General features: G+C 38.6%; 1 protein-coding gene across 1 annotated transcript; it reads left to right on the top strand.

Annotated features, from left to right (window-relative positions):
* Positions 1–1,927: 1,927 nt before the first annotated feature.
* On the top strand, positions 1,928–3,916 carry LOC142547237 (protein BRASSINAZOLE-RESISTANT 1-like). The gene is made up of 2 exons (XM_075655412.1): positions 1,928–2,360; positions 2,898–3,916. The coding sequence occupies exons 1-2, from the start codon at positions 2,094–2,096 to the stop codon at positions 3,591–3,593; spliced, it is 963 nt and encodes a 320-aa protein (XP_075511527.1). The 5' UTR covers positions 1,928–2,093; the 3' UTR covers positions 3,594–3,916.
* The last annotated feature ends 23,952 nt before the right edge of the window (positions 3,917–27,868 follow it).

Genomic DNA, 27,868 nt, shown 5'->3' with positions numbered 1-27,868 from the left:
AGAAGCCATAAGATGACATATCAACAAAAAAGAATTTTATACAGTAAAAAGGGCTTTTGAACAATGACCATTATTTTTACTTGCAAAGAAATTTACTTTAAAAGTTGATTATACACATGTAAAAGCTTTCTTGAGGAATATAATAGAATCTAAACCCGAGAATGTCAGATTATTAAGATGGCAAGCGTTATTTCAAAATTATATTTTTGATATTGTGGTCATTAAATCTCATGAAAATATTCTTGCAGATTTTTTAAAAAGAGATGGACAGCGGTGATATCGATGCCATCATAAAAATGCAGAGGCATTTGAGAGAACAACTTGAAATGTTTCAAAACGAATTCAATAAGCTTGCCCTAAATGCAGAAGTTGCGGGTAGGCTACAACAAGCTGATAAGAGAATTGTCTCTGATCGAATCACATGATGTTTACAGGCTTATACTCAGCTATGATCTGTAATACAAAAGACTATCCTCCAAAACCCCAAAGTTTTGCACAAATTCGATGAGCCTATCCTGTTAAATACTGTGACAGGAAAAACCCCTAGTTTTGAAGAAGATTTATTTGAAAAGAAAAGAAATCTTTTGTGGAATAGCAAGTTTCCGGGGAATAAAGGAACTCGTCGAAAATTCTGCAACATGGCTCATGTAGGAAGATGGTCGGAATATATCTGCCTAAAATGCCCAAATCAAAAAGAGCCAGAATTTGGCAAGGGCTTCAAACCTAGATCAGACAGGAAGCATCTTGCAGAAATAAGACCAAGTGGTGTTAGGATCACAACCACGTTTTCCTCGGGGACACCAAAAATTTAAGATTCTTCGACAAAAAAAGTGGATATGTGACCACAATCGTTTTTCCTTGGTGATAACAAAAGAAAAAGATTCCCCGACAAAAGCAAGTAGACATGCAATTTGCCCACTAACTTAAAGACCTGGACCCAAAATTACACCTATAAATATAGAGTAAATGGGAACAAGAAAATCACACAAGCATTAAAACGAAGTTTGAAACCTAAGAAAATATATTCTACATATCTCAAGGTTTTCAAAAGACAGATTAAGGTAATAAGAAAGCAGTTGGTAATCTTCAAAGATCTATACAAACTGTTAAAAGAAGCAGAGAATGAGATTTCAGCTGATATGATCCAAACACATATCTACTGGTTATGCCAGGAGATAAAATTGGAAGAACAAGCTGTTTCTATATTGACAATATATAAAATGACAACTCGAGAAAAAGTGGAGGCACCATACAACCACCCACTCAACCCACTCAAGACATAGTGCCAAACACAGCTGGATGATAATAAAGAAAAGTTATAGCAAGAGTTTGAAGTCCGAAAATCAAATCCGCGATGGGCTTTCTATAAATAACAAGACAGAAGGAAGATGAATGCATCATTCAACCTCTTCATATTCTCTCAAAACATTATAATATTTTCTATCTAGTTTATGTGTGTTTTAATTTCAGCTACTAAACAAGTTCCTCCTCCTCTAAGGTTACTATATAATAATAATTTGTTATGTTTGAATAAAAGACCAAGGCTTTTGCCCCTCTCGTGTATTAGTTTCAAATTGAACTACTTTATTATACACCCTGAAGTAGAAAATGAAACAGGGTTGTGCTAAGTGCTGTTGAAGGAAACTGCGTTAGAAACCATTGGTTGAGATTGTGTGGTTGGGCTGTGAGGAGCCCAACATGCAGTGTGTAAAACTCGGTGGATATAACATGACGGCACTCTGGTCAAAAAGGTAAATCGTTCAATTTATTATATGGAAGCATAATGGGTCATTTATAAAAAAAATTGATCATTTGATCATGGTATAATTATAATTTGTTTTTCAATTCAAGTTGATTTGATTGGCCAATATTGCTGACAGGTACACACTACACGCACAACTGGAATTATTTACTTTTCCTTCCCAGTCCGAACACATCCACATTAATAAATACAATACAAGAACAATTCACACACAGATTCTTCCACGCTGGGGAAGCGTATTCCTCGGGAGTACTCTACGCATATAAGCTATATATATATGTATATTTTATATATATTCAAGGAGAGAGAATATTGGATTTAAGGGGAAAAAATGATGTGGGAAGCTGGAGGATCGATATCTTCGTCTGCAGCAGCTGGAAATGGCGACGGAGGCAGGAGGAAGCCTTCTTGGAGAGAAAGGGAGAACAACAGGCGGAGAGAGAGGAGGAGGAGGGCAACTGCGGCTAAAATTTATACCGGGTTAAGGGCGCAGGGGAACTATGATTTGCCTAAGCACTGCGACAATAATGAAGTATTGAAAGCGCTTTGTGCTGAGGCTGGATGGGTCGTTGAGCCGGATGGCACCACTTATCGAAAGGTTAACTTTTATCGACATTTTTTGCGTAGTTTATTTTTTAATTTCCTCTTTGCATCTGGGTTTCTTCCCCTCTTTGGTGACTGGATCTTTCATACCGATGGGGTTTTAAATTTAAGTAGTGGGTTTCCTTGGATTTGTAGAGACCTCTGAGTTTGGGATGTAGGTTTTCCTAATTTTGATCAAGATTGCTGTTTTCTGTTTTAGGGTTTTTTTTATTTCTTCATGTTGTAATTGTTACTTGGGAAGGGCAGTTCATATTTTGGAATTTGATCTAGTTGTTTGATAATTTGTTCTCTGTTATATTGACATTAAATCTGCCGTTCTGATGGCTGCTGCAATTGACCTTTATTTCTGCAAAAACTGTTCAAGGTTTATTTGAAGCAGATGAAAAACTAAGAAAAATTAGTCATGAAAATTGAATTGGCTCCACGCTGATTAAATATGCAGTTAATTTCTTGAAACTTCAATTACTAATTATGCTTCATTAAAAGGGAGTGAAACCTTTTCATCTAATCTTATGTAACAATCAATATGCAGGGATGCAAGCCATGTCCAATAAAAATAGGAGGCATTTCGGCCAACATTACCCCGAGTTCGTCCAGGAATCCAAGCCCGCCTTCTTCATATTTTGCGAGCCCGATTCCCTCGTATCAACCGAGCCCCTCTTCCTCTTTATGCCCAAGCCCTACTCGTCAAAACGCCAATGACCCATTTCACCCATTCGCTTTCCTTCTTAACTCACTCCCTGCGTCTCTTCCTCCTCTCCGGATATCAAACAGTGCCCCTGTAACTCCACCTTTATCATCCCCTACCCGAATCCCCAAGAACACTTTCAATTTAGAGACCCTTGCCAAGGAATCCATGTCTGCCTTTAATATCCCTTGTTTTGCGGCTTCGGCCCCAGATAGTCCGACTCGTACCCAGCGTTTCAAACCAGAGTTTGCTATACCCGAGTGTGACGAATCTGACACATCTACTGTTGATTCGGGGCAATGGATGAACTTCCAAGCCTACGCAAATGTAACCAACTTGGTTCCAACATCTCCAACTTTTAATCTGGTGAGATCTGTTGCTCAACGTGTTCCTTCCAAGGGTGCTACCTCAAATGAAGAAAAGTGTCCCGAATTCGACTTTGAGAATATGGCTGTTAAACCATGGGAAGGGGAGAGGATTCACGAGGTGGGGATGGATGATCTCGAGCTCACGCTAGGTAATGGGAATACTCGAACTTGATTCATGGCCTCGTCTTAAATTCAAGACATCTTTCACACTAAGGTGCTGCGATTGATTCGGAAGTATATAGTTGTCGTAAAAGACCGACTTGCAGATGATATTAGCAATCCATGGTGAAAAATTGAAAGCTTGAGTCACTTCCTGGTTTAAAGTTGGATTAATTTTTTAGTTTTCTTCTTCTGCCTACCGCCCTCTTATTTGCTTCTTCAGTTTTCAACATCGCATGTAGATAGATATATATAGTTTGTGTTATTTTTTTCCATGTCATTTACTGACACTATTGTAGACTACATATTCTCAGTGATTGATGGATTTACATTTTAGCTATTTTTGTATTTCTGTTCAAATCAATGATTCTGTACTATATATTTAGGCGTCCACGCGTGGAATTAATCACACTTTTAGTATTCTTCATATCTTTTTGACTATCTAATTAATCTTAGATTTCATTTGTCGAATTTTTTTTTGAAAGGTTTTGGTATTTTGATATATGGATTTTAAACGACCCTGATATCGAAGGATAAATGTAATGTTATCACTGGAAAATAAATCTATATGTTGTGTGAGTTGTCAAAATCTGGAGTGAAACTATGTTTTTTTTTTTTTTGAAATTTTTTTTTGCCATTTTTTTGATTCAAATTGGTACAAGTATTTGGAACTTACAATTTTGTAAAAGGGATAGCGTGACGTTTAGGCAAGGAGCATAATTTAAGTGACTCTTGTACTAGTGTAATTTTTCGAAGCCCGATAAATGATCGCCATTTATATGCATTCCATGACTGATTGCCTCACAATTTGGGTCTTCCTATGTTCCATTTAATATGTATATAGGTAATTTATCATCCTCCCCTACTCTTTGATGGCTAAATTCTATAAACAAATATAAAATAAATGATGAACTCAATTAGTTATTAGGAATTGGGTGTATGATGATGTACTATTTTTTAGCAATCAAGACGCAGTGAAAGTTTTAATTTTTTTTATGTTCAAAATATTCTTGAATGTCGTATGATTTAAAACTATTCATAGGACATTTAAAATATTTATATTTGTGTTCTAAACATTGGACAACAAAATATTCCGGATTTTAAGGGGATATAGTCTTTATATATCTCTACGAACTTTTTTCAATTTTTTAATCATATCCACGATCAGAAGTTTTGTTCTTAGTGTGTATGCACTAGAAATCTATACAAATTTGCGTTGAAATTAGATCGCAGAAAATCTCAAAATACTGGCCGCGGTGCGGTGACATCAGGGCGGCAACACGACAGTGGAATGGTGGCTGAAAACATTCTTCCAAAATTATTGAGATGACCGAAAATTTAGAGAGAGAAAAAGCCGTGAAAAATTTTTTGTACAAAAGTTGTGTTATTTCATATATCTCTTAATAAAATATTTATAAGTTTTAATTCATAACCTAATCAGGAGTCATACTTTAATCAAGATACGGTAATTCCATTATTCGAACTATCTCATGTATGTATTTTCTACTCTTAAAAATATCATGCATAATTAAATCATTATCAATTTTTGATAATACTTTATATATATTTCATGAGAATTTTGCATATTATTATTTATTTAGTAAATTCTAAATTTACTAAATAAATAATTATGAACTTATTATAACTCCGATCGACAATCATGTAAACAGATATTTTTACTTTCACTTAATTAGCTATTAAGCTAACTTCCATATCTTCCATTACTTGGAATCAACTTATAAACTTCTTTATAACTCTTTTATAAGCAATATGTTTAATCTCCATCAAACTACAATCGCTAAGTTTAAAAAACTTGAATATCTCAATGATAACATAAAATATAATATTTGTATGACTCTCAATAGTCCGGAGATACTGCTAGTCATGAGTTCACAACTTCATGTGATCGGAACAACATTTGTTTATATTCGGGCTTACCCTAATTAGCTTCATTCTTTTCATTTATCCCTCGATCAAGAGTGTCATAACTTAATTATGATTGCACCTATCGGATAATGATAATATCGTCTAGTAGCATTGGCTCATCATCTCCTAGGCATCACTGGTAGTGCCTGCAAGACCTTTAAGTTATGGCTAGAGTATAGTATGGTCCCTTCAACTCATTTATTTGATTGTATCTGCAACCATTGATATATCGAGTGTTGAAAATGAATTCGATAACAATGTGATATATCTTTGAGTAATAACAATAACATCGTATGTACATCTAGAAAAACTCCTTTCCCTAAAGCATATGTCTTGCTCTGATCAGAGACTCTTTGCACTATTAACTCGTCATATCACATATGATATCTTCACTCATAGGCGAGTAGTGAATTCCGACAATGCACTGGCTCCTTCGTATGTCAAAACTACACCCAATCTCATCTTATGATGATACTCAATGGAGTCAGTAAACGGATCAAAGTGCATGCTAGTACGTAGAGCCTCTACATTGTCCTAGGTCAAAAGATTAATGGTGTACAACCATAATCGCAGACTATTCTTGTAACGTCCCGAAAATTCGAAGGTCCACGTGAATCACATGCATGCAAGTTATCAAATTTCTTATGTATTGTAATTAAATTGTTTTAATTGCATGAATTGAATATGGTAGGCATGTTTACATGTTTAAAATATGATTTTCTATTAGAATTAATACAACTGTATTTTAAAGGTTATTCGAGACGCGATCGAGGAACGGAGACCAGAGACCATAGAAGAGAAAATATTTTATTAAATAATTATTTTTAATTTTTTAATGTGGAGTGTATTTAAAATGAAATTTTCGAGAATGAGATGTTTTTATACGCCGAGTCGTATATTTAAACGGTATTCGATTTTCAATAAAAATATGGACTTTTTGAGAACTCGGCTATTAATTTCACAACCTATCTTAAACAAAATATTTTAAATAATAACTAATGGGCTTAATGAGCCTATTATATTTGGCTAATGAACTCATGCTTGCACCATGAGTTTTAATTAACATAAAAGCTAACAAACCCTCCCCAAACCCCATAATAAAATCACTCCTCTCACCCCTAAGCAACAAGGATTCTTCTTCTCCATCAGCAACACACACCACATGAATTGGAAGGAAAGTTATGAAAGGTTTGAAGAAAAAATTCAGCAAGCTTCCTCCCCCGTCTCTCCGCCAACGTTCCTCGCATCACAAGTTGATTTTCGAGCGTAATATACGCAAAGACACGCCTTTACTTTCTTTCAAACATCTTTGACACCATATTATGTTTATTTGATTAACTTTGCATGAAAAATGTGTTGCACAAGTTTTATTTTCGTTTTATGGGCATACATGCATATAACTCATGTTTTGATGATATAAAACTCTTCCTAATAATGTAAAAAACGGCTGCCATGGTAGGGGAACTTGAAGGGATATTTTTCAACATGTTTTAGGGGCCATAGATGAATGTTTAAGGGCTGGACAGTAGGGTGATGCATGTAGAACGAAAATAGACTCCTTAAGAGCAAGGACTCTTCGACTAGGACTCTTCGAAGGCAACGGCTAATAGTTGCGGTTAGGGAGGGTGCAGTAGACTTAAGTGGGCTTCATGATGTTCCTAAAATGGTTGCATAATGGTGGATCGAAGGTCAAGGTCGATGTGCATGCACTTGGACGGGTTTGTGGGGAAACGGGTGCATGCGTTTGGACGGGATTGAGGGGCTGTGGGTTTAGGCTTCTCAAGCTCGGTCCAGTAGAGTCCTTAGGGGTCCAGTAGAGTCCTAGGGTGGTCAACTAGGGGCTGGTCGAGTTGCTTTAGGCCTAGGAGCGAAGGGATGCATGGCAAGTTAGACTAGGGTTTTCGAAAATAAAGGGCAGAAATTCAGTTGGCTTGTTGGGCAATTCTGAAGGTGTTAGATGGATTGATTTGGGTTGAATATGGTTTATTTAGGTGTTATTAAGCTTTGGTTCAAGTTTGGTAAAGTTTGGTTCAGTTTCGAGTTAATACGAGTCAAAATCGGGATGTACGTCTAAGCTTTAAAAATGTTTTGGGAAATTAGTCGAGGGGCATAAGCTTATGTCTAAGGAATATTTATGGGAATTTTATAATAAAGTTTGAATTAATTCGGGAATCAAACGCTCACGAATTAATAATTATGAAAAAATTAGAAAGCCTCGATTTTAAGCTAAATAAAAATATGAGAAATTTAATTTAAGCTGAAATAATTATTTGAGATGGTCTAGAGTCAATGAAAATAGGAAAATGTCGAACTCGAGGAATTTTATGGCTAGGGGTAGAACAGTCATTTTACACCTGTAAAACAGTAAACGTCATGACAGTGCCCTAAATGCTGTAAAATATGTTATTATGATTATTTTAAATGTTTATGAAAATTTATAATGAAATGTTTCTAAAAGATATGTTACATTCTTGGTTTAAAAGAAAATGATTATTTTATGCATGAATTTTATAAAGTGATGAAAATATGAAATGTTGAAAGAAGTGAAGTAATTGTGACTAATACGATGATACAATGATATGTAAGGCCAATGCTCAGTTGACGGGTGAGAGTTTCGCTGATGTTCCCGCCGCCAAGTACTGTGGTTATACGTAGATGGATCCATCGATCTTTAGCTAATACGAAAGTCACAATTATGATCTGAATTCAACGAAAGGAAAACGTATATGTATATGATGAAAATGAATATGTTTATGATGATATGAAAAATGTTTAAGTTTATGCATGTTCATGAAATATTATTTTAAGTAAAAGTATTTTCACTGTTGCATGTGATTGTATAAGTATTACTTGCTATTATGGTTATGGTTTGCTGAGTCAATAGACTCACTAGGTATGATCGATGTAGGTGAGCATGATGTTGATGTTGTTGAGGGTCTTGATGGTTGATCTTACTGGACTGAATGTGCATATAACCCGAGGACCAGCGCTAGTTTTTTCGCAGTTACGATTTTAAGTTTATGATAAAGATTTTTACGACTTTTATTATGCTTTTGAGTAGGTTTTGAGAGGTTGTTAGAGTTATCTTTATTTTGAAATATCGCTAAGTTAGGGTTGGCAAACGTTTGACGATTTTGATGTTTTAAACTCTTTCCTTTGAAGTTTCAAATATAGTTGGTATGTTTTATTTTAAAATGATGTCAAAATATTTTATATATCTGTATATGTATCGGCCGAAATATTAGAGGTAAAAAAAATTTTCTAGCACTTTAAAGAAAAACGAGTAGTGGACGTTTTAATTCTACTATATAAGTGAAAACCACTTGGACAGTCCGATGGAGGGTTGTTCAATGCATAATCAAATGATAACTCATCTGTATGAATGAACATTTTCATGTCCTTACTAATAAAACATGTTGTTTACATGACAAACGATAGTCTCAAGCTCAAACAACCTTTATCCTTATTTTGGGCAGCTTACTCAACTAGAAACCTTTTTATAATATACGACACGCTTCCTAATGAATTTTAGATCTTACGTTGAAAGATAAACCTCATGGTACCTGCAGTACATTCAAAGAATTTATCTATGCAGTTTGCGTGAGTATACAAATAAAGTAAATGTCATAATTGGATAAAACCTTAAAAATTTATTAAAATGAAGATTGTTTTTACATAAAAGTCAATAAATATCAAACCACAAGTTAGTTTGCTAGACACCTACTATAAAAATATATCACTTGCCCTATAGCCAACTACCCATAGATTTCAAGCCCCTTGCTTCATGATGCTTCTCAAACAATGGTCCTGGTAGGAGCTTCGTCAATGGATCATCTACATTATCTGCAGAGGCGACTCTCTCTACTGATATGTCTCTTCTTCCTACAATCTCCCAAATTATATGGAACTTACTCAGTATATGTTTGGATCGTTGATGAGACCTCGGTTCCTTTGCTTTTGCAACGACACAGGTGTTGTCGCAGTAGACCGAGACTGGATCAACTTCTTGAGGAATGACACCCAACTCTTGAACGAAATTTCTCTTCCAAACAGCCTCCTTGACTGCAGCTGATGTAGCTATGTATTCGGCCTTAGTAACCTTCTTGTATACAGATGGTTCCTCAGGGATTTTAACAAAATCAAATTCTTCGATAGTATTGTTAAATATGAGGTTTTAGCTCTCAGATGCCTGTTTGAGTCTATAAATAGATATTTAAAATTTGCATATTTTATGCACACTTTTCTAGTAATGTGAACCCTTCAGGTTGATACATGTAAATCTCTTCCTTAATGTCATATTTTATGAACACTTTTCTACTAATGTGAACTCTTTATGTTAAGACGTGTGAATCTCTTCCTTAATGTCACCATTAAGGAACGTTGTATTCACATCCATTTTCCATATTTCATAATCATGTCATGCTGCTATGGCTAAAAATATCCTAATGGACTTGAACATTGTGAATTGAGAAAATATTTCCTCAATAGTAAATACCTTTCCTTTGAGTGTATCTTTTTGCTACCATTCTTGTTTTGAATCTCATTATATTCCCATCCATCCCAAGTTTTTTTTGTCAATCCATTTGTTTCATATGAGAAAAATTCTCTCAGGTAGATATATTAAGGACCATATTTGATTCGAATACATGGTGTCGTGAATTCAAGTCATTTAGATGAATCGACATCAGAAAATGCTTCATTGAAGCTTCTTGAATAACATACAGGAATGTGCTCATCTTGGCCCTCTTCAAGAAGCAGGCTCGTCATTTTAGGTGGCTTTGAAAGCATTTCAGATATTCTAGGAGCTTGTGTTTCCTCATCTAACTGTTGATGTGTGAGTTTCACTATTTAAGGAGTGGGTGTTTCTTGAATCTTCTCGAGTTCTATCATCCCACTTTTTCTATCTAAAAGAAATTCCTTCTCCAAGAAGTTGACATTCCTTGAAGCAAATACTTTTGTTTCATTGGGATCATAGAAATAATATCAAATGAAATTCTTTGGTTATCCCAAAGTAGCAAAAATTGGCTCTACTATCTAATTTGTCTCTCACTGTTTGCTTCACATAAGTAGGACATGCCCATATTCTTAAGAAAGGATATTTGGGAGTCTTTCATATCCATATCTCATATGAAGTTTTATCCACTGTCTTTATATTAACTAGGTTCAACAAAATTGTCGTAGTTTCAAGCGTAAATCTCCAAAGGGATGGCAGCAATTCGGCGAATCACATTATAGATCGAACTATTGGGATCGATTAGGGGGTAATCGTTGAGCTAAAATAGCTCGCTTTTTGAAATATTGAACACCGATGAATTAAATCGAGCTTGGTGTTCAAACCAAGCGGAAAATACTCGAAATAATCCTTCGTAGAAACCGAATAAATATTTTGTAAACCATTTAAAATATATGCATGTTGAATGAGTTAAAATATTCAGTTGAAGCATTTTATCAAACACTTGGTATACAATATTTTGATATTTGAAGAAGACATAAAATGCTTTAACAATGCATCTTTAAAACTATGGAAATGATAAGTAAATGCAATAAAAAATAGACACGAATTTGTTTATGGATGTTCGGAGATTTCAAACACTCCTACGTCACCCCTTCTTCCTCTTGGGAAGGATCCACTAGAAGACTTTGATTTATACAACTACTTGTACAAACCCATTCCGGAAGGGCAGCACCCAACTAGAACTCCTAGCACTCAAGATTGTAGGCAGCACCTCACAATCAGCATATTGTTTCATGTCTCATATGCAAAGACTACATACACAAGTTTATTGTCTTTGTGCAAGACTCACTCAACTAATCTTTGAAGTTCAACTCTCTTGTATATGTGTGAGTGATTGTGTGTGACGAATTTATCATTTACATTGTATATCTCAAATGTATCCTCACACAAGGGCTTGTGCTCTCAACTAGCTGATATCTTCATGCTAACTACCCATGCTTTGAATCCACTTCAAAAGCTGTTGTTTGATCTTCAATATGTTGTATTTATAGGCTCCAACATTGATATATACGTTAGAAACAGGAATATGACCGTTGGAAAGTTTCTGTACTGTTTCTGGAATTGCAACGGTCAAATTCGTTTTGCTGGACATTTTCTCGATTGGTCAACTGGTCAACTCAACTGGTCAATCAGTTCAACTGGTTCAGTTGGTCTGGTTCAGTTCAACTGGTTCAGTTGGACTGGTTCAACTGGTCTTCAGCTGGTCTGGTTCAGTTTCAGTTGGTCAGCAGCTGGTTCAGTTCAGTTGGTTGGTCAGCTGGTCAGCAGTTGGTTCAGTTTCAGCTGGTGTGCTGAAATCAGCCTAGCTGATTTCAGTTTGTGCAGAACCAGTAAATTCATCGTCATTTATCAGCATCTTAAGCTTTGATTCAGACTTTGACTTATGAAGATGATTTGTAGATAATCGTCTTATCTTTCCAACGCATACTGAATCGCTTCATTTCAATAACCGAGCTGAGAGATATGACCAAAATACCGCAGCTGCTCAAACTCAACTGATTGCTGTTTTCGTGTGATCAGTTCGGTAATTGAGCGATCAGTTAGACCATGATAACATCCGATTTTGCCCAACTGACGTGAAATACGATTTGTTCCAAATTGAGTTTTCTAATATTTCCAGTTGACAGATTGTCATTTGGATAATTCAGTTGAGAGATATTGTCAAAATACCGAAGCTCGCCAGAAATTCAGTTTGTGCAAAATTCAGTTTCAGCTTGCTTCTTGTGTTTGCAACTTCACACTTGAGTAAATATGTTAGAAACACAATAACAAGTTTCGTTAACATCAAAATCAAGATTGCGAACTTGAAAAGTTCCAACACGAACCATGTCAATCAATGTTCGATTAAGTCATTTTGACACACCATTCAACTAGGGTGTGATATGTGGGGTCCATTATGAGAGATTCTGATTCTCTTTAATGTATTATTGAAATTCAGTACTTAAGTATTCTTCATCTCGATCAGATCAAAGTGTATTATCACTCTTTTTTAACTGTTTCTCTACTTCAGCTATGAATTATTTGAAATTTTCAAAGGTTTCAAACTTGTATTTCATGAAATACACATACTTATACCTCGAGAAGTCCTCCGTAAAAGTACTGAAGTAGCACGGAACATTTCTCGTGCTAATACTTAGAAGGCCACACATATGTGTATGTATAAAATCTAATAGATCATTTGCACGTTCTATTTTCCATAAGAAATGGGTTTTGGTCATCTTTTCTTTCAGATATGACTCACATTTTCTAAGAGAGTTTATGTATGACAACTCAAACATGCCCTCGCTCACTAACTTGTGCATGATTCAGGCTATCTTGATTCCTTTAATTTATTATTGAAATCATTTGGACATTTACTTATCATTGCAAAAATATTTCTGGCCTAGATATTTTCTTATGTCCAGACTTCTTGCAGTGAAACAAATATGTTCTGACTTATCGAGCTTTGTGGGCTTTTTATGTATCTTTTGGAACTTGCCTCTTATTGGGTTAGTTTTTTTTGTAAAGGACAAAAAATTTTTCCCTTTACCTTGTATGCTTTTTTTCATCCCTGACGAGAAGCTCACTAAGAAAACAACATTTTCTTTCTTTATGGTAGCTTTATAAGTTGTAAATATATTGACTAGCTCTTCAAGTCTAGCCTCTATCTTATTCATGTTGAAGTTCACCACAAACCCGTCAAATGAGTAATAGATTGACAATGAGATGATGTCATCATGTAACTCGTTGGGGATCATCAATTCCAGGCACACCACCTTCTCAATAAGCCATATCATATGCACATCATGCTCATGGTCCGGAGACAATCTTGCACACTAATAGTCATGAGCTTCTTGAAATTAGTGTTCATCATTGTACGAGTTTCAGCACTATATGTTCTGGGTCGAGTGTGGTGGAACGCGACCCAAAACATTACATAACACGACCCATATGAGTAAAAATAAAAATTTCAAATGTTTAAGATTTTACAACATGATTGTCCCTCTCTTTCTCTTCTTGTAATCCAATCTCCAAAAAATTTCGTCTCATTATATTGGTGGTGGTAGATATCGGGACGAACCGCGTGACTGGGAAATTTGTGTGATCGGACGGGGGTGGGAGAGTGTTTATTTGAAGAAGAAAGAAAATTATCAAAACTTGGAGGGAATGGGGGACGCAACGTGCAACACGAAGATGGGGAAAACAACGAGGGGAGCCAAGCCACGAAGAAGAAGAATCCCTTTGAGCTTGAGAAATGGTTGGCTTTAAATCCTTTATTTATTTATATTAGAAATAGTGAAAATTAAGAATTATTAATATTAATGGAGTTTAAGTCACATGGACAAAAGGATAAAATACACTTACTCTCTTCTTCTCGTTTAAATTAAAAAAAAAAACCGATCAGGGCTTGGGCCAATAAAAAATATATGATCCATTTGAAATTCAATTAAAAGAAGGGTGTCTGAATTTTTTTATTTGCTGAAAGGGAGTTGATTTATTAATACATTAATTAAGACAGTTAGTAAGATTAAGTAATACCATATATGATTTTTATAATTTGGTTCCCTCCTCCACTTTAAGATCTTGATAATTTGGTCTCCTCCTCCATTCCGATATCCGCTCCCTGATTTATTGAAGAAAAAATCATTTGAAAAGCGTAAGTATAATTTTACAATGTAGATGTTATTTATACCCAACTTTTTATAATGATCTCTTTGTTTACGATGGAAATGAAAATGTTGTCTGTAATTTACAAGTGTTGGGCTGATTCATGAGTTTGGGTCGAGTTTTTGGGGCTGCATTTCAGCATTATTAGAGGTTTTGGTCGAGTTGCATCATGTTGGATCGCGTAAGGTTTCGGTTTATTGGGTTGAGTTGGGGGGTCAAGTGTCATGATTTTGGGTCGTGAGTCGTCATGTGGGGTCGTGAGTCGTCATGTGGGGTCGTGTTTTGTCATGTTGGGTTAAGTGATATCATGTTTGGTTGAGTCGTGTTTTGTCATGCTGGGTCGAGTGACATATGAGTTTCATCATTTTGGGTCTTGTTGCATCATGTTGAGTCGCATATCATCATGTTCAGTCTTGTTTCATCATGTTGTCTCGCATATCATAATGTTTGGTCAAGTTTCATAATGTTGGGTCGGTTTTTTATTGAAATAAATATTTTGAATTAATAATTTTTCTATTACACTTGATTGATTGTAGAATGTAACATATGCTTTATAATTTTATAGGATATTCCAATAGTCGTTGTCTTTGGATACGATGATGAATGGGAAAGTAATAAAGATAATATATTTAAACGGCGTCAATGGTTTATTGGTAAGTGGGTAGCTATTCCTGTGAATTCCGAAATTTGTTCGATGGAATATTTACTATGTGAGATATACAGAGTTATGAACCTATGTGTCACGGAACAATTGAGATTGAGTTATCTATCGGATGTGAAGAATTGCAATATTCGTCCTATGTATTTTGAGAATGATAATGATTTGAAAGCCTACTTATATTTTGGTTGTGCAAGTTACAGACTTGTGCTTTATGTCGAAGTTGAACGCACTATTGTTGTTACTTTGGATGTTTTTGAGATGGATAGAACTTTTGATACTATTATAACTGATTGCATTGTAGCCGTTGATCTAAATGTATATGATTTGAATGATGGACATGTGGATAATGAATGAAATAATGGTAATGAAAATGATTTGTATGATGACTATTTTGATCGAACTTTTGTTTATGAGAATCATTGTTGCAACAATGAGGTATTCAAAGATGTGAATAATGTTTGTTAAAATTAGAATATAGAAATACGTAATGTGCTCAGTTGGGAAAATGATGTGGAGCACATGGCTGAGATGTATGTGGATGATAATGTCTTCATTCAACAAAATGATATCGAGTACATTGTTATGCATTCAGATGATACTGAGATTCATGTGCAGGCTAGTAATGATACATATTCATTTACTGATGGTTCCAACATCTATATTGGTCTGGTATTTTCAAACAAAGTTGTCATGAAAGAAGAATTATCCAAAATTGCGTTGAACTCTTATTTTGAGTTTGAAAGTATGAAATCTTCCCCAAGCGTATACACGGTTTGTTGTGTAAGTAAAGGTGCAACTGGAGAATTTGGACTTTAAAACGTGACAACGAAACACATTTTGAGATTCGTACATACTGCAAGACACACACTTGTGACTTGACAAGAAGGTGTAAAAAAACCGACAAGCAAGCTCATTTGTCGTTTGTGATATGTTGGTAGAGAACTTTCGAGGGCAACAAGTGACACCTTAACTAAAATCTATTATGACAATTATGCGAAATCAGGGGGTTGAAGTTACATATTACAAAGTTTGGAAAGGCAAACACTTGCCCATGATATATTTAGAGGTGATTCGGAAAAAAATTTTGTTCTTCTTCTTCCTTCTTATTTGAAGATGGTAGAGAAAATTAATCCAGGTAGCATAACAGATTTAGTAATGGATGAGCATAGTAGATTCAAGCACATGTTCTTAGAATACGGTGCTTCTGCGAAGGGATATAGATGTATGAGAAAAGTCGTGACTATCGATGGTACATGGTTAAAAGGAAAGTATGATGGCACTTTACTCGTGGCTTCGGCACAAGATGAAGATTTCTACCAGTATCCATTGCTTGGGGCGTTGTTGATGTAGAATCCACTGCTTCATGGAGCTTGTTTTTTATGAAGCTCTTGGAAATAGTAATTGACGAGGAAGAGCTGATATCATTGCTGCAGTTTCTGTTGCTTACAAAGATGCACATCATGGTCATTGTATATAGCACTTGTCTCAAAATATGAAAAATCATTGCAAAAAAAAGGTTGTATAAAAATGTTTATGCGCTTAGAAAAAATTTATAAGCAATCTGATTTTGATGTGGATTATGAAAAATTTAAGAAAATATATCCTGACGGCGCAAAGTTTTTGGATGAACGTGATTCCCAGGACCGATGGACTCGAGCATACAACCCAAGACATCGTTATAACATTATGACAACAAATGTGGTAGAGTCAATAAATGCGAGAATACGCCGAGGAAAAACAGCTTCCAATCATTGCACTATTAGATTCTTTGCAGAGATTGACTACATCTTGGTTTTCGAGATATCGCAATGCATCTGTAGCATCTACAACAAATTTTACGCCGACCGTTGATTCAATTATTTGTGAAAAGTTTAATAGTGCTCGGGGCTATCAAGTTTACGATTTGGGTCGCCTTGAGTTTGACGTTTAAAGTGCTACACATAGTGCTATCGTGGATTTGGAGTCGAAAAGATGCTTCTATCGAGAATTTGATATTGACAGGATTCCATGTTCCCATGAAATTGCAGCGAGTTGCTTCTCTAATGTTGATTTTTATCCTTTGTGCTCAGAATATTATTCCGTTATGATATGGTCGTTAGCATATTCTGAGAAAATTTATCATGTTTCGGATCAGAACGAGTGGCCACATATTGACATGTTAGTATTACCCTCTGATATCAAGAGAAGACGTGGAAGAAAAAGAACAAAACAGATTTCCTTCTGTGGGTGAATATGGTAGAAGATAATGTAATCGAATAATATGAAATTTGCTTGTATTGGTTGTATTTGTGGAGTTTTATCAACTAAAATATGTAATTTGTTTGATTAGAAAATAATTGGTTGAATTACTGGAGTTTTATAGTTTAAAATTGATACTTGTATGAAAATTTTATATAGATGGGTCGAGTTAGATGTGGAGTTTTGTAGGTAGAATTTTGGGTCGTTTGATACGGAGTTTTTAGGTAAGGTTGCGGGTCGAGTTTGAGGTGAGTTTTTTAGATGGGTCGAGTTTGAGGTGGAGTTTTTAGAGGTGGGTCGAGTTTGGGGTTATAGGGTTTAGGGTTTGGGTGGAGTCTAGGTCGGGTGTGGGGCAAGTTTGAGGTGGAGTTTTCAGAGGTGGGTCGAGTTTAGGGTTTTGGTGGAGTCTGGGTTGGTTCTAGGTCGAGTCTGGGTCGATTTTTACCATTGGGTCGACATTGGGTCAGATCTAGGTCGGTTCTAAGTCGAGATTTAAAAATGAGTCATTTTTTGGGTCAGGTTAGTGATATATATCGTATACGAGTGATGTATATTAGATCATATCATATCTAATTATGTAATATCATTATATGATATGAGTGAATCAAATGAACATATGTATTATATGATTTGAATTTATAATACATAAATTATATTGTATGATTTGTAATTATCATATCTTCATATGTAATAACAATAATTGTATAAGTGATATCATATGATATGTATACGAGTGCTACATAGAAGATCATATCATAAACCATTATATCATATAATTTTATGTTTGATTGAATTGATTGTTAACATATGTAATATATGATGTCTTTATAATACATATGTGATATTGTATCATATATAATTACCATATCATATATTATCATATGTTATAACATTTAATTGTGTAGAACCCGTAAATCAGTAGACGTATAAGCCATGCATAATTCTAGATTTTTAAATTTAATTGACTTCATTGCATGATTATTTTAAATGCATTTGTTTGAAGTTAATTATTTCAGTTCAGCAGTTTGATTTTTAGCATTTCAGTTATTTCAGTGAGGCCGGACTGGAGTTAGAGTTTTGAGATAGAATTTAAGATTCGAGAAATATTTCCAGAAGTTAATTTAGCTAGCAAGTAAGTTCATTTAAGTTAAAAAGAAGTTTAAGGAATTATTTAAGTTAGTTGAGGATTTTAATTTAAATTATTGGAGGTGATTAAGAAATGAGCTCATTTAAGTTACTTAATTAATGGGTTAGCTCACTAAATTAATTAAAGGATTAGTAAGGCTTTCAAGGATTATTAGTTGACTAGATAACAATATTTCCCCTTCATTTTATTGCAATTTTCGTCCCCCATAGTTGCTAGACAATTTAATTGCCAACTCATCAACCTTTTGACCATTTCTTTGCATGTAAGTTGTAGGATAATTCTAGGATTTTTGGGAGCACAATTTAATTAATTAATGGACATATCCTAGACTAGAAAATAAGCAAAATTTCGGCCACCACCTCCTAGAAGCATCCACCAACTCATTTGATATCAATTCAAAATTCAAATTCAAAAGGGGAGTGGACTTGGTCTTGATATGATCCTATTTTTGTGCACCTTTCTCCTCACCTTCATAACCACTCAATCCCTCTCCCTCTCCACCGAAATACCTCACCATTCAGATCCATTTTCAGTGTAAAAATCGTGAGTCTTAGCTAGAGGGAAGGCAAGAGAAAAATCGAGAACTAGAAAGAGCAAGAGAAGCGCTCCACCTCCTCCGTGCCGCGTCGTCGTTGTTTCGTTCGTTTTCTTTCAAAACGAAACCAGGCATGTCTAGATTTCTTTCAAACCTCAATCAAGTCATATTATCATTTATTTTTCAGTACATGATCATGTTTTAGCAAGCAAAAACCGAGATACATGTCAAAATATTTTTGGAACACACATGCAGAATTTCGGCCCTTTCATGACAAGCTTCACGTTTTTCTGAGTTTTGTGGTTTCAGGTGATTGGTTCGATTCCAGGCTCCCAAGGCGGCTTGTATACATGTAGTAGGATGCATTAGGACCATGTTGGTCCATTCAAACCAGCCCCATGCTTGCTGGAAATTCAGAATGACAGCAAGTTCCCCATAAGTGCAGAAATGTGATTCGAAAATTCAGTTTGGATGTCAAGGAGGAAGGATCTGATCTTGGCTGCCCCAAGGGCCTATAGCCATGGTTGGATCACTTACCTAGCATGTCTAAGACGTGACTAAGTTGCCCTTTTGGTGGCTTGGTCCATGGCTCATCGGTTTTTAAATAATCCACAAGAACAGCCCCTTTCCCCATTCGGCCCTTCCATTTTTCAGCATATGGTTCGTTTCTTTTGTGGCTTGGTGTGGATCTTGGTTGGCCTATGGCCCTTAGCCACGGTTCATATCATGCTCCTAGATGTCTAGATCGTGCCATGGTCAATCAAATGGCCACTGGAACGACGCAAGACATCGATCATAGCATAAACACTACACACGCATGCACGTTGCTCTCGGTTGGACCCTTCGGTTAAGATTTGGTGTGATGCGGATTGTGGCTGGCCTAGGGCCCTTAGCCATGGTTCAAATCATTCCTTGGGATGTTGGTAAGAGTCTCTGGTCGGTGGTTCACGCCCCTAATGGCCGATAGTCTCGAAACCAATGCAAGTCTTGTAGTGCGCAGCTGCTGTATTTTTTTGACAGCAAGTATGCTGCTGTTCAGAAGCGTCGTTTGAGTTCTTGGTTGGCTTTTAGCCCATGGCCTTGGACTGGACAGTGCCTCATTGAGTTGGGAAGGTCATGTTTTTGACCGTTCGTCATTTGGATCATTTTTTAGGTCGTACGAGAATTTACGGTGCAATGTGCCAAATTGACTCTCGAAAGAGCGTTTCGTGTTTTGGCCTCCATTCCACCTAGATTTCGACCCTATCATTTTAGGAACATTATTTTATGATTTTTCAGCGTATTTTAATCATGACTATATGTCGGTTCAGTGTCGGTTCAGGTTGGCTCGGAGTCATGATTAAATGCGAAGTCATTAGGCGTCATAGTCGCATCTTTTGAACGTAAATTGCATAGTTGGTCATGTTTAAGCTATTGCATATTTTTCATGGCACAGTTAGGTTGCAGCGAGCCTGGGAACGATCCAATCCAATCCAATTGGTAACATATACGGGACATTTTCATTATGCCAGTTAATTATTTTACGTGCATTAAATAAAAAAATGATTATTTTTGAGATTTATGCGATATGGCTTGTGGTTCATTCACTATGTGGGAGTGTTATTTTATACGGTCGTCAGTGACCGATCAGTTCAGTATGGTACCACCCGGTCGCCAGTGACCGGCCAGCTCAGTTCAGTTTCAGCCTCCCCGGTAGCCAGTTACCGATCAGTTCAGCTTAGTGCAGTGGCCACAGGCGTAAAACATAATCTCAACAGAAAATTTTACCAGATATTTCAGTACAGGCTCCAAGGAGCAAATATTTTTACAGTGACTTCCAGTTCAGTTATGCACGTATTATAATTGCTCAGTACAGATTATTTTCAGTATGCCTCAGGACAGGATATTTTATCTCATGCATATTTTAAATTCAGATTTTTACTCGTTACCTGCGATTTATGCATGCTGAGTCTTTAGGCTCACTAGACTTGATTGTTGTAGGTACTGATGAGGCCAGGGCCGAGGGCGGGGACCAGTGAGCCAGCTTGGGTCGGCAGTAGTGGCACCCGAGGACCTCAGAGCAGCAGTTGTTATTTTCTTCGCAAACAATTTTTATCAGTTGTTGGATATTTTTAAATCGTTGTTGTTGGCAAAACTTTGATTTTCTTCCGCTGCAATATTTTGAAATATTGGACTTGATTCACCAGTGATTTTATGAATGAGGCCATTTAAGTTCTTTTAAAAAGAAAATTTTAAATTTTTCCGCAAATTTTCAAGAAAGGAGTTTTAGGGCCTTCACAGTTGGTATCAGAGCCAGGTTCTGTATAGGGTTTCACTACTACTGACCGCGAGAAGCTCACGAAGCCACGCCTTTGGTCTGTAAGTTTTTTTTCAGTTCAGCATTTTGTTCAGCATTTCAGTTATAGCATGAATTATTTTGTCAGCATGCTTCCAGATTTTCAGTATTTCAGAGTTCATTTAAAATAAAGTATGGAATTATGCATGTTAGTTACGTATGGGTTATGTTGGAACAGTATGCCCCCTAGACGCATTTTAGAGCGCAACAGAGAGGTGGAGCCTCGCCGAGAGGACAGAGAGGAGCATAGACCGGAGGGAGACCTACCACCTCCTCCACCGCCCCCACCGGACATGAGCGCCCAGATGTTAGCTGGGATGGCACAGTTCTTCGCACAGTTTGCGGGGGGCAATGCCGCAGCCGTAGACGCAGCCGCAGCTAGGCCGACAGGGCCCGAGGCTGTGTATGAGCGATTCATGAAGATGCGCCCGAAGGAATTCTCTGGGGCATCTGACCCCATGGTTGCCGAGGGATGGATCAAATCCCTCGAGGTTATCTTCGATTTTATGGAGCTGTGGGACGCAGACCGAGTCCGATGTGCCACCTACCTGTTCACTGGAGACGCCCGCTTATGGTGGGAAGGAGCTTCGGTAGCCCTGACCTTGGCTACACTTTCTTGGACCCGCTTTACGGAGGTTTTCTACTCCAAGTATTTTGCTGAGGAGGTTCGCACCAGGCTGACCACCGAGTTCATGAGTCTGAGACAGGGGGATATGTCGGTTACGGAGTTTATCCGTAAGTTCGAGAGGGGCTGTCACTTTGTGCCCCTGATAGCGAATGATGCCAAAGCCAAGCTGATGCACTTCCTGGTGGGTTTACGGCCGATCTTGCGCCGGGATGTTAGGGTATCTGACCCTGCTACTTATGAGGTTGCCGTCTCCAAGGCCTTAGCCGCAGAGCAGGATCTGCGGGATATCGAGAGGGATCGCCAGGGCAAGCGCCCAGTCCAGGCACCGCACCGCCCTCCTCCTCTTCAGCATCAGCAGCAGAATAAGAGGCCTTTTCATGGACCGCCCAGGAACAGAGGCCAGCAGCAGCAGCAGCAGCAGCAGCGGGGACGCCCAGCCCCGAGGACTCAGGAGCACCCAGTTTGTCCCAGGTGCTCACGTCGCCATCCTGGAGCATGTATGGCTGGCTCAGGAAAATGTTTTAAGTGTGGCAGTCCATACCACATGTTGCTGCAGTGCCCTCAGAGGAATCTGCCTACCCAAGGCAGAGTTTTTGCTCTCCATGCCGCGGAAGCCAACCCGGAGACTATGTTGTTGACAGGGAGAATTTTTATATCTGGTTCCGCTACCAAGGCCTTGATAGATTCAGGGGCCACTCACTCATTTATTTCGGAGGTCTTTGCAAACTTTCTCAAGATCCAGACCATTGGGCTAGATACAGCCTTTTCAGTAGTGTTGCCGTCAGGCGAGGAGATGGCAGCCACCAATGTTATCCGAGATATAGACCTTGAGCTGCACGGTAATCTTGTTTATGCGGATCTGATTGTGCTACCGATGCCGGAATTTGACATCATCCTAGGGATGGACTGGCTATTGAGGAACAGAGTGTTGATAGACTTCCAGCGGAGATCTGTTCTTGTCCGACCGCCTGGAATGGTGCAGTTCGTATTTGAGCCGGACAGGTACTTTCCTTTACCGCGCATTATTCCTTATGTTCAGGCTAGGAAACTCATGCATACAGGGTGTCGGGCATTTCTAGCAACCTTTTTATCTGTCCCCGAGGAACCCAGCCAGTCAGCCTCAGATGTTCCGGTTGTCAGAGATTTCTTAGACGTTTTTCCCGAAGACGTCTCTGGTATGCCCCCAGAGAGAGAGGTGGAGTTTTCCATTGAGCTTATGCCAGGTACGACTCCGATATCCAAAGCGCCGTACCGTCTAGCACCGACAGAGATGGCAGAGCTTAAGAAGCAGATCCAGGAACTTCTCGACAAGGAGTTCATTCGCCCGAGCTTTTCTCCATGGGGCGCGCCGGTCTTATTCGTGAAAAAGAAGGATGGCTCGATGAGGCTTTGCATTGACTACCGGGAGTTGAACAGGGTTACAGTGAAGAATAAATACCCACTGCCAAGGATTGAGGATCTGTTTGACCAGTTGCAGGGAGCTTTGATTTTCTCCAAGATAGATCTGCGTTCTGGTTATCACCAGTTGAGGGTGAGAGGTGCTGATGTTTCGAAGACAGCTTTCAGGACTCGTTATGGTCACTACGAGTTCCTTGTGATGCCGTTCGGTCTGACGAATGCGCCAGCGATCTTCATGGATCTCATGAATCGCGTATTTCAGCCGTACCTTGACCAGTTTGTGATAGTGTTCATAGATGACATTCTCGTCTACTCCAAGAGTCGGGAGGAGCACAGCAGGCATCTGACCACAGTGTTGCAGACATTGCAGAAACATAAACTATTCGCAAAGTTCAGTAAGTGCGAATTCTGGTTAGAGAAGGTGGCGTTCTTGGGCCACATTGTTTCTAGCAGTGGTATTGAGGTAGACCCGGCGAAAGTTGCAGCAGTCAGAGATTGGGTTGTGCCTCAGAATGCATCAGAGATCCGCAGTTTTCTTGGGCTAGCAGGATATTACAGGAAATTCATCCAAGGATTTTCCTCTATCGCCGTTCCACTCACAGCACTGACAAAGAAAAATGTGAAGTTTGTGTGGAGCGAGGAGTGCCAGAAGAGCTTCTATACTTTGAAGCAAGCTCTTATCTCAGCACCCGTTTTGGCTGTACCGTCAGGATCTGGTGAGTTTGTCCTTTTTACCGATGCTTCGAAGCTTGGTTTAGGTGCAGTTTTGATGCAGCATGGGAGAGTGATAGCGTATGCTTCTCGACAGCTGAAAATCCACGAGAAGAATTACCCTACCCATGATCTGGAGTTAGCGGCCGTAGTTTTTGCTTTGAAGATTTGGAGGCACTATCTGTATGGAGAGAAGTGTCAGATCTTTACCGACCACAAAAGCCTCAAGTATTTCTTTACGCAGAAGGAGCTGAACATGCGTCAGAGGCGTTGGTTGGAGCTTGTGAAAGACTGCGATTGTGACATTAGCTACCACCCGGGTAAAGCTAATGTAGTTGCGGATGCTTTGAGCAGGAAAGTCGCAGTGATGGCTCATTTGACGATGCAGAAACCTCTTCAGATTGAGATGCAGAGGTTTGATCTTGAGACTTACCCTCGAGGTAGAGTTCCTCGTGTATCTACCTTGACTATCCAGTCCTCTCTTATTGACCGTATTCACAGCGGTCAGGCAGCAGATGAGCAGTTGGCACAGTGGAAGAAGAGAGATGAAGCCAAGGGCAGTGTTTTGTATTCAGTCAGCGACGGTATTGTGAGATACCGAGATAGGATATGGGTTCCCAGCAGTGATTCTATCCGAGCAGACATCTTATCAGAGGCTCATACGTCCCCGTACTCTATTCACCCTGGGAGTACGAAGATGTACAAAGATCTGCAGCTATTGTATTGGTGGCCAGGAATGAAGAAGGACATCAGGCGTTTTGTATCCGAGTGCCTGACTTGCCAGTTAGTGAAGGCCGAGCATCAGAGACCAGCAGGTTTGCTCAAGCCTCTTCCTATTCCCGAGTGGAAGTGGGAGAACATTACCATGGACTTTGTGACCGGATTGCCGAGGTCAGCCAGAGGATCGAATGCTATCTGGGTGATTGTAGATCGTCTTACCAAATCAGCGCACTTCTTGCCTATTAAGACGACTTTCACCATGGTTCAGTATGCAGAGCTGTATATCCGAGAGATAGTCCGACTCCACGGTATTCCAGTTTCTATCGTATCCGACAGAGATCCCAGATTCATTTCCTCGTTTTGGAAGAGTTTGCATTCGACTTTGGGTACGAAGTTGCTGTTTAGCACAGCTTTCCATCCGCAGACAGATGGACAGTCGGAGCGAGTTATTCAGATCTTAGAGGATCTTCTCCGTGCTTGCGTCATTGATTTCTCTGGGAGTTGGGAGTCGAACTTACCATTGGTAGAGTTCACCTATAACAACAGTTTCCAGTCGTCCATAGGTATGGCTCCGTATGAAGCGCTGTATGGTCGCAAGTGTAGATCTCCTGTTCATTGGGATGAAGTAGGAGAGAGAGCAGAGTTGGGTCCAGAGATTTTTCAGCAGGCAGCAGATGTAGTAGTCAAGATCCGTGATAGGATGAGGACTGCCCAGAGCCGACAGAAGAGTTATGCCGATCAGCGGAGGAGAGAGTTAGAGTTTGCAGTGGGCGATCATGTCTTCGTGAAAGTGGCACCTATGAAGGGTGTCATGAGATTTGGCAAGAAAGGGAAGCTCAGTCCGAGATTCATTGGACCGTTTGAGATCCTCGACAGAGTTGGGACGCTAGCGTATCGTGTGGCTCTTCCGCCAAATCTGGCCGGAGTACACAATGTCTTTCACGTCTCCATGCTGAGGAAGTATATGGCAAATCCTTCGCATGTGCTGAATTTCGAGCCGTTGCAGCTTACTCCGAACTTATCTTATGAGGAGAGACCCGTGCAGATCCTAGACAGACAGGAGAAGAAACTTCGGAACAAGTTGGTTAAGCGAGTCAAAGTCAAATGGCTCAACCATTCAGAGGAGGAAGCTACGTGGGAGTCTGAGCCGGAGATGAGAAGTCGATACCCAGAGTTATTCGGTGAGTTCTAATTTCGAGGACGAAATTTATTTAAGGGGGGAAGGATTGTAGAACCCGTAAATCAGTAGACGTATAAGCCATGCATAATTCTAGATTTTTAAATTTAATTGACTTCATTGCATGATTATTTTAAATGCATTTGTTTGAAGTTAATTATTTCAGTTCAGCAGTTTGATTTTTAGCATTTCAGTTATTTCAGTGAGGCCGGACTGGAGTTAGAGTTTTGAGATAGAATTTAAGATTCGAGAAATATTTCCAGAAGTTAATTTAGCTAGCAAGTAAGTTCATTTAAGTTAAAAAGAAGTTTAAGGAATTATTTAAGTTAGTTGAGGATTTTAATTTAAATTATTGGAGGTGATTAAGAAATGAGCTCATTTAAGTTACTTAATTAATGGGTTAGCTCACTAAATTAATTAAAGGATTAGTAAGGCTTTCAAGGATTATTAGTTGACTAGATAACAATATTTCCCCTTCATTTTATTGCAATTTTCGTCCCCCATAGTTGCTAGACAATTTAATTGCCAACTCATCAACCTTTTGACCATTTCTTTGCATGTAAGTTGTAGGATAATTCTAGGATTTTTGGGAGCACAATTTAATTAATTAATGGACATATCCTAGACTAGAAAATAAGCAAAATTTCGGCCACCACCTCCTAGAAGCATCCACCAACTCATTTGATATCAATTCAAAATTCAAATTCAAAAGGGGAGTGGACTTGGTCTTGATATGATCCTATTTTTGTGCACCTTTCTCCTCACCTTCATAACCACTCAATCCCTCTCCCTCTCCACCGAAATACCTCACCATTCAGATCCATTTTCAGTGTAAAAATCGTGAGTCTTAGCTAGAGGGAAGGCAAGAGAAAAATCGAGAACTAGAAAGAGCAAGAGAAGCGCTCCACCTCCTCCGTGCCGCGTCGTCGTTGTTTCGTTCGTTTTCTTTCAAAACGAAACCAGGCATGTCTAGATTTCTTTCAAACCTCAATCAAGTCATATTATCATTTATTTTTCAGTACATGATCATGTTTTAGCAAGCAAAAACCGAGATACATGTCAAAATATTTTTGGAACACACATGCAGAATTTCGGCCCTTTCATGACAAGCTTCACGTTTTTCTGAGTTTTGTGGTTTCAGGTGATTGGTTCGATTCCAGGCTCCCAAGGCGGCTTGTATACATGTAGTAGGATGCATTAGGACCATGTTGGTCCATTCAAACCAGCCCCATGCTTGCTGGAAATTCAGAATGACAGCAAGTTCCCCATAAGTGCAGAAATGTGATTCGAAAATTCAGTTTGGATGTCAAGGAGGAAGGATCTGATCTTGGCTGCCCCAAGGGCCTATAGCCATGGTTGGATCACTTACCTAGCATGTCTAAGACGTGACTAAGTTGCCCTTTTGGTGGCTTGGTCCATGGCTCATCGGTTTTTAAATAATCCACAAGAACAGCCCCTTTCCCCATTCGGCCCTTCCATTTTTCAGCATATGGTTCGTTTCTTTTGTGGCTTGGTGTGGATCTTGGTTGGCCTATGGCCCTTAGCCACGGTTCATATCATGCTCCTAGATGTCTAGATCGTGCCATGGTCAATCAAATGGCCACTGGAACGACGCAAGACATCGATCATAGCATAAACACTACACACGCATGCACGTTGCTCTCGGTTGGACCCTTCGGTTAAGATTTGGTGTGATGCGGATTGTGGCTGGCCTAGGGCCCTTAGCCATGGTTCAAATCATTCCTTGGGATGTTGGTAAGAGTCTCTGGTCGGTGGTTCACGCCCCTAATGGCCGATAGTCTCGAAACCAATGCAAGTCTTGTAGTGCGCAGCTGCTGTATTTTTTTTGACAGCAAGTATGCTGCTGTTCAGAAGCGTCGTTTGAGTTCTTGGTTGGCTTTTAGCCCATGGCCTTGGACTGGACAGTGCCTCATTGAGTTGGGAAGGTCATGTTTTTGACCGTTCGTCATTTGGATCATTTTTTAGGTCGTACGAGAATTTACGGTGCAATGTGCCAAATTGACTCTCGAAAGAGCGTTTCGTGTTTTGGCCTCCATTCCACCTAGATTTCGACCCTATCATTTTAGGAACATTATTTTATGATTTTTCAGCGTATTTTAATCATGACTATATGTCGGTTCAGTGTCGGT

Source organism: Primulina tabacum, chromosome 5 (assembly GCF_025594145.1).
Source record: "Primulina tabacum isolate GXHZ01 chromosome 5, ASM2559414v2, whole genome shotgun sequence".
Lineage (NCBI taxonomy): Eukaryota > Viridiplantae > Streptophyta > Magnoliopsida > Lamiales > Gesneriaceae > Primulina > Primulina tabacum.
This window is presented reverse-complemented; position numbering and strand designations above follow the sequence as displayed.

What these genes read in the sequence shown, in the direction of transcription:
- LOC142547237 (XM_075655412.1), top strand. Translation starts at nt 2,094, where the DNA reads ATGATGTGGGAAGCTGGAGGATCGATATCTTCGTCTGCAGCAGCTGGA. An exon ending in ATGGCACCACTTATCGAAAG is followed by an intron (nt 2,361 to 2,897) that starts GTTAACTTTTAT and finishes ATCAATATGCAG; the next exon opens with GGATGCAAGCCATGTCCAAT.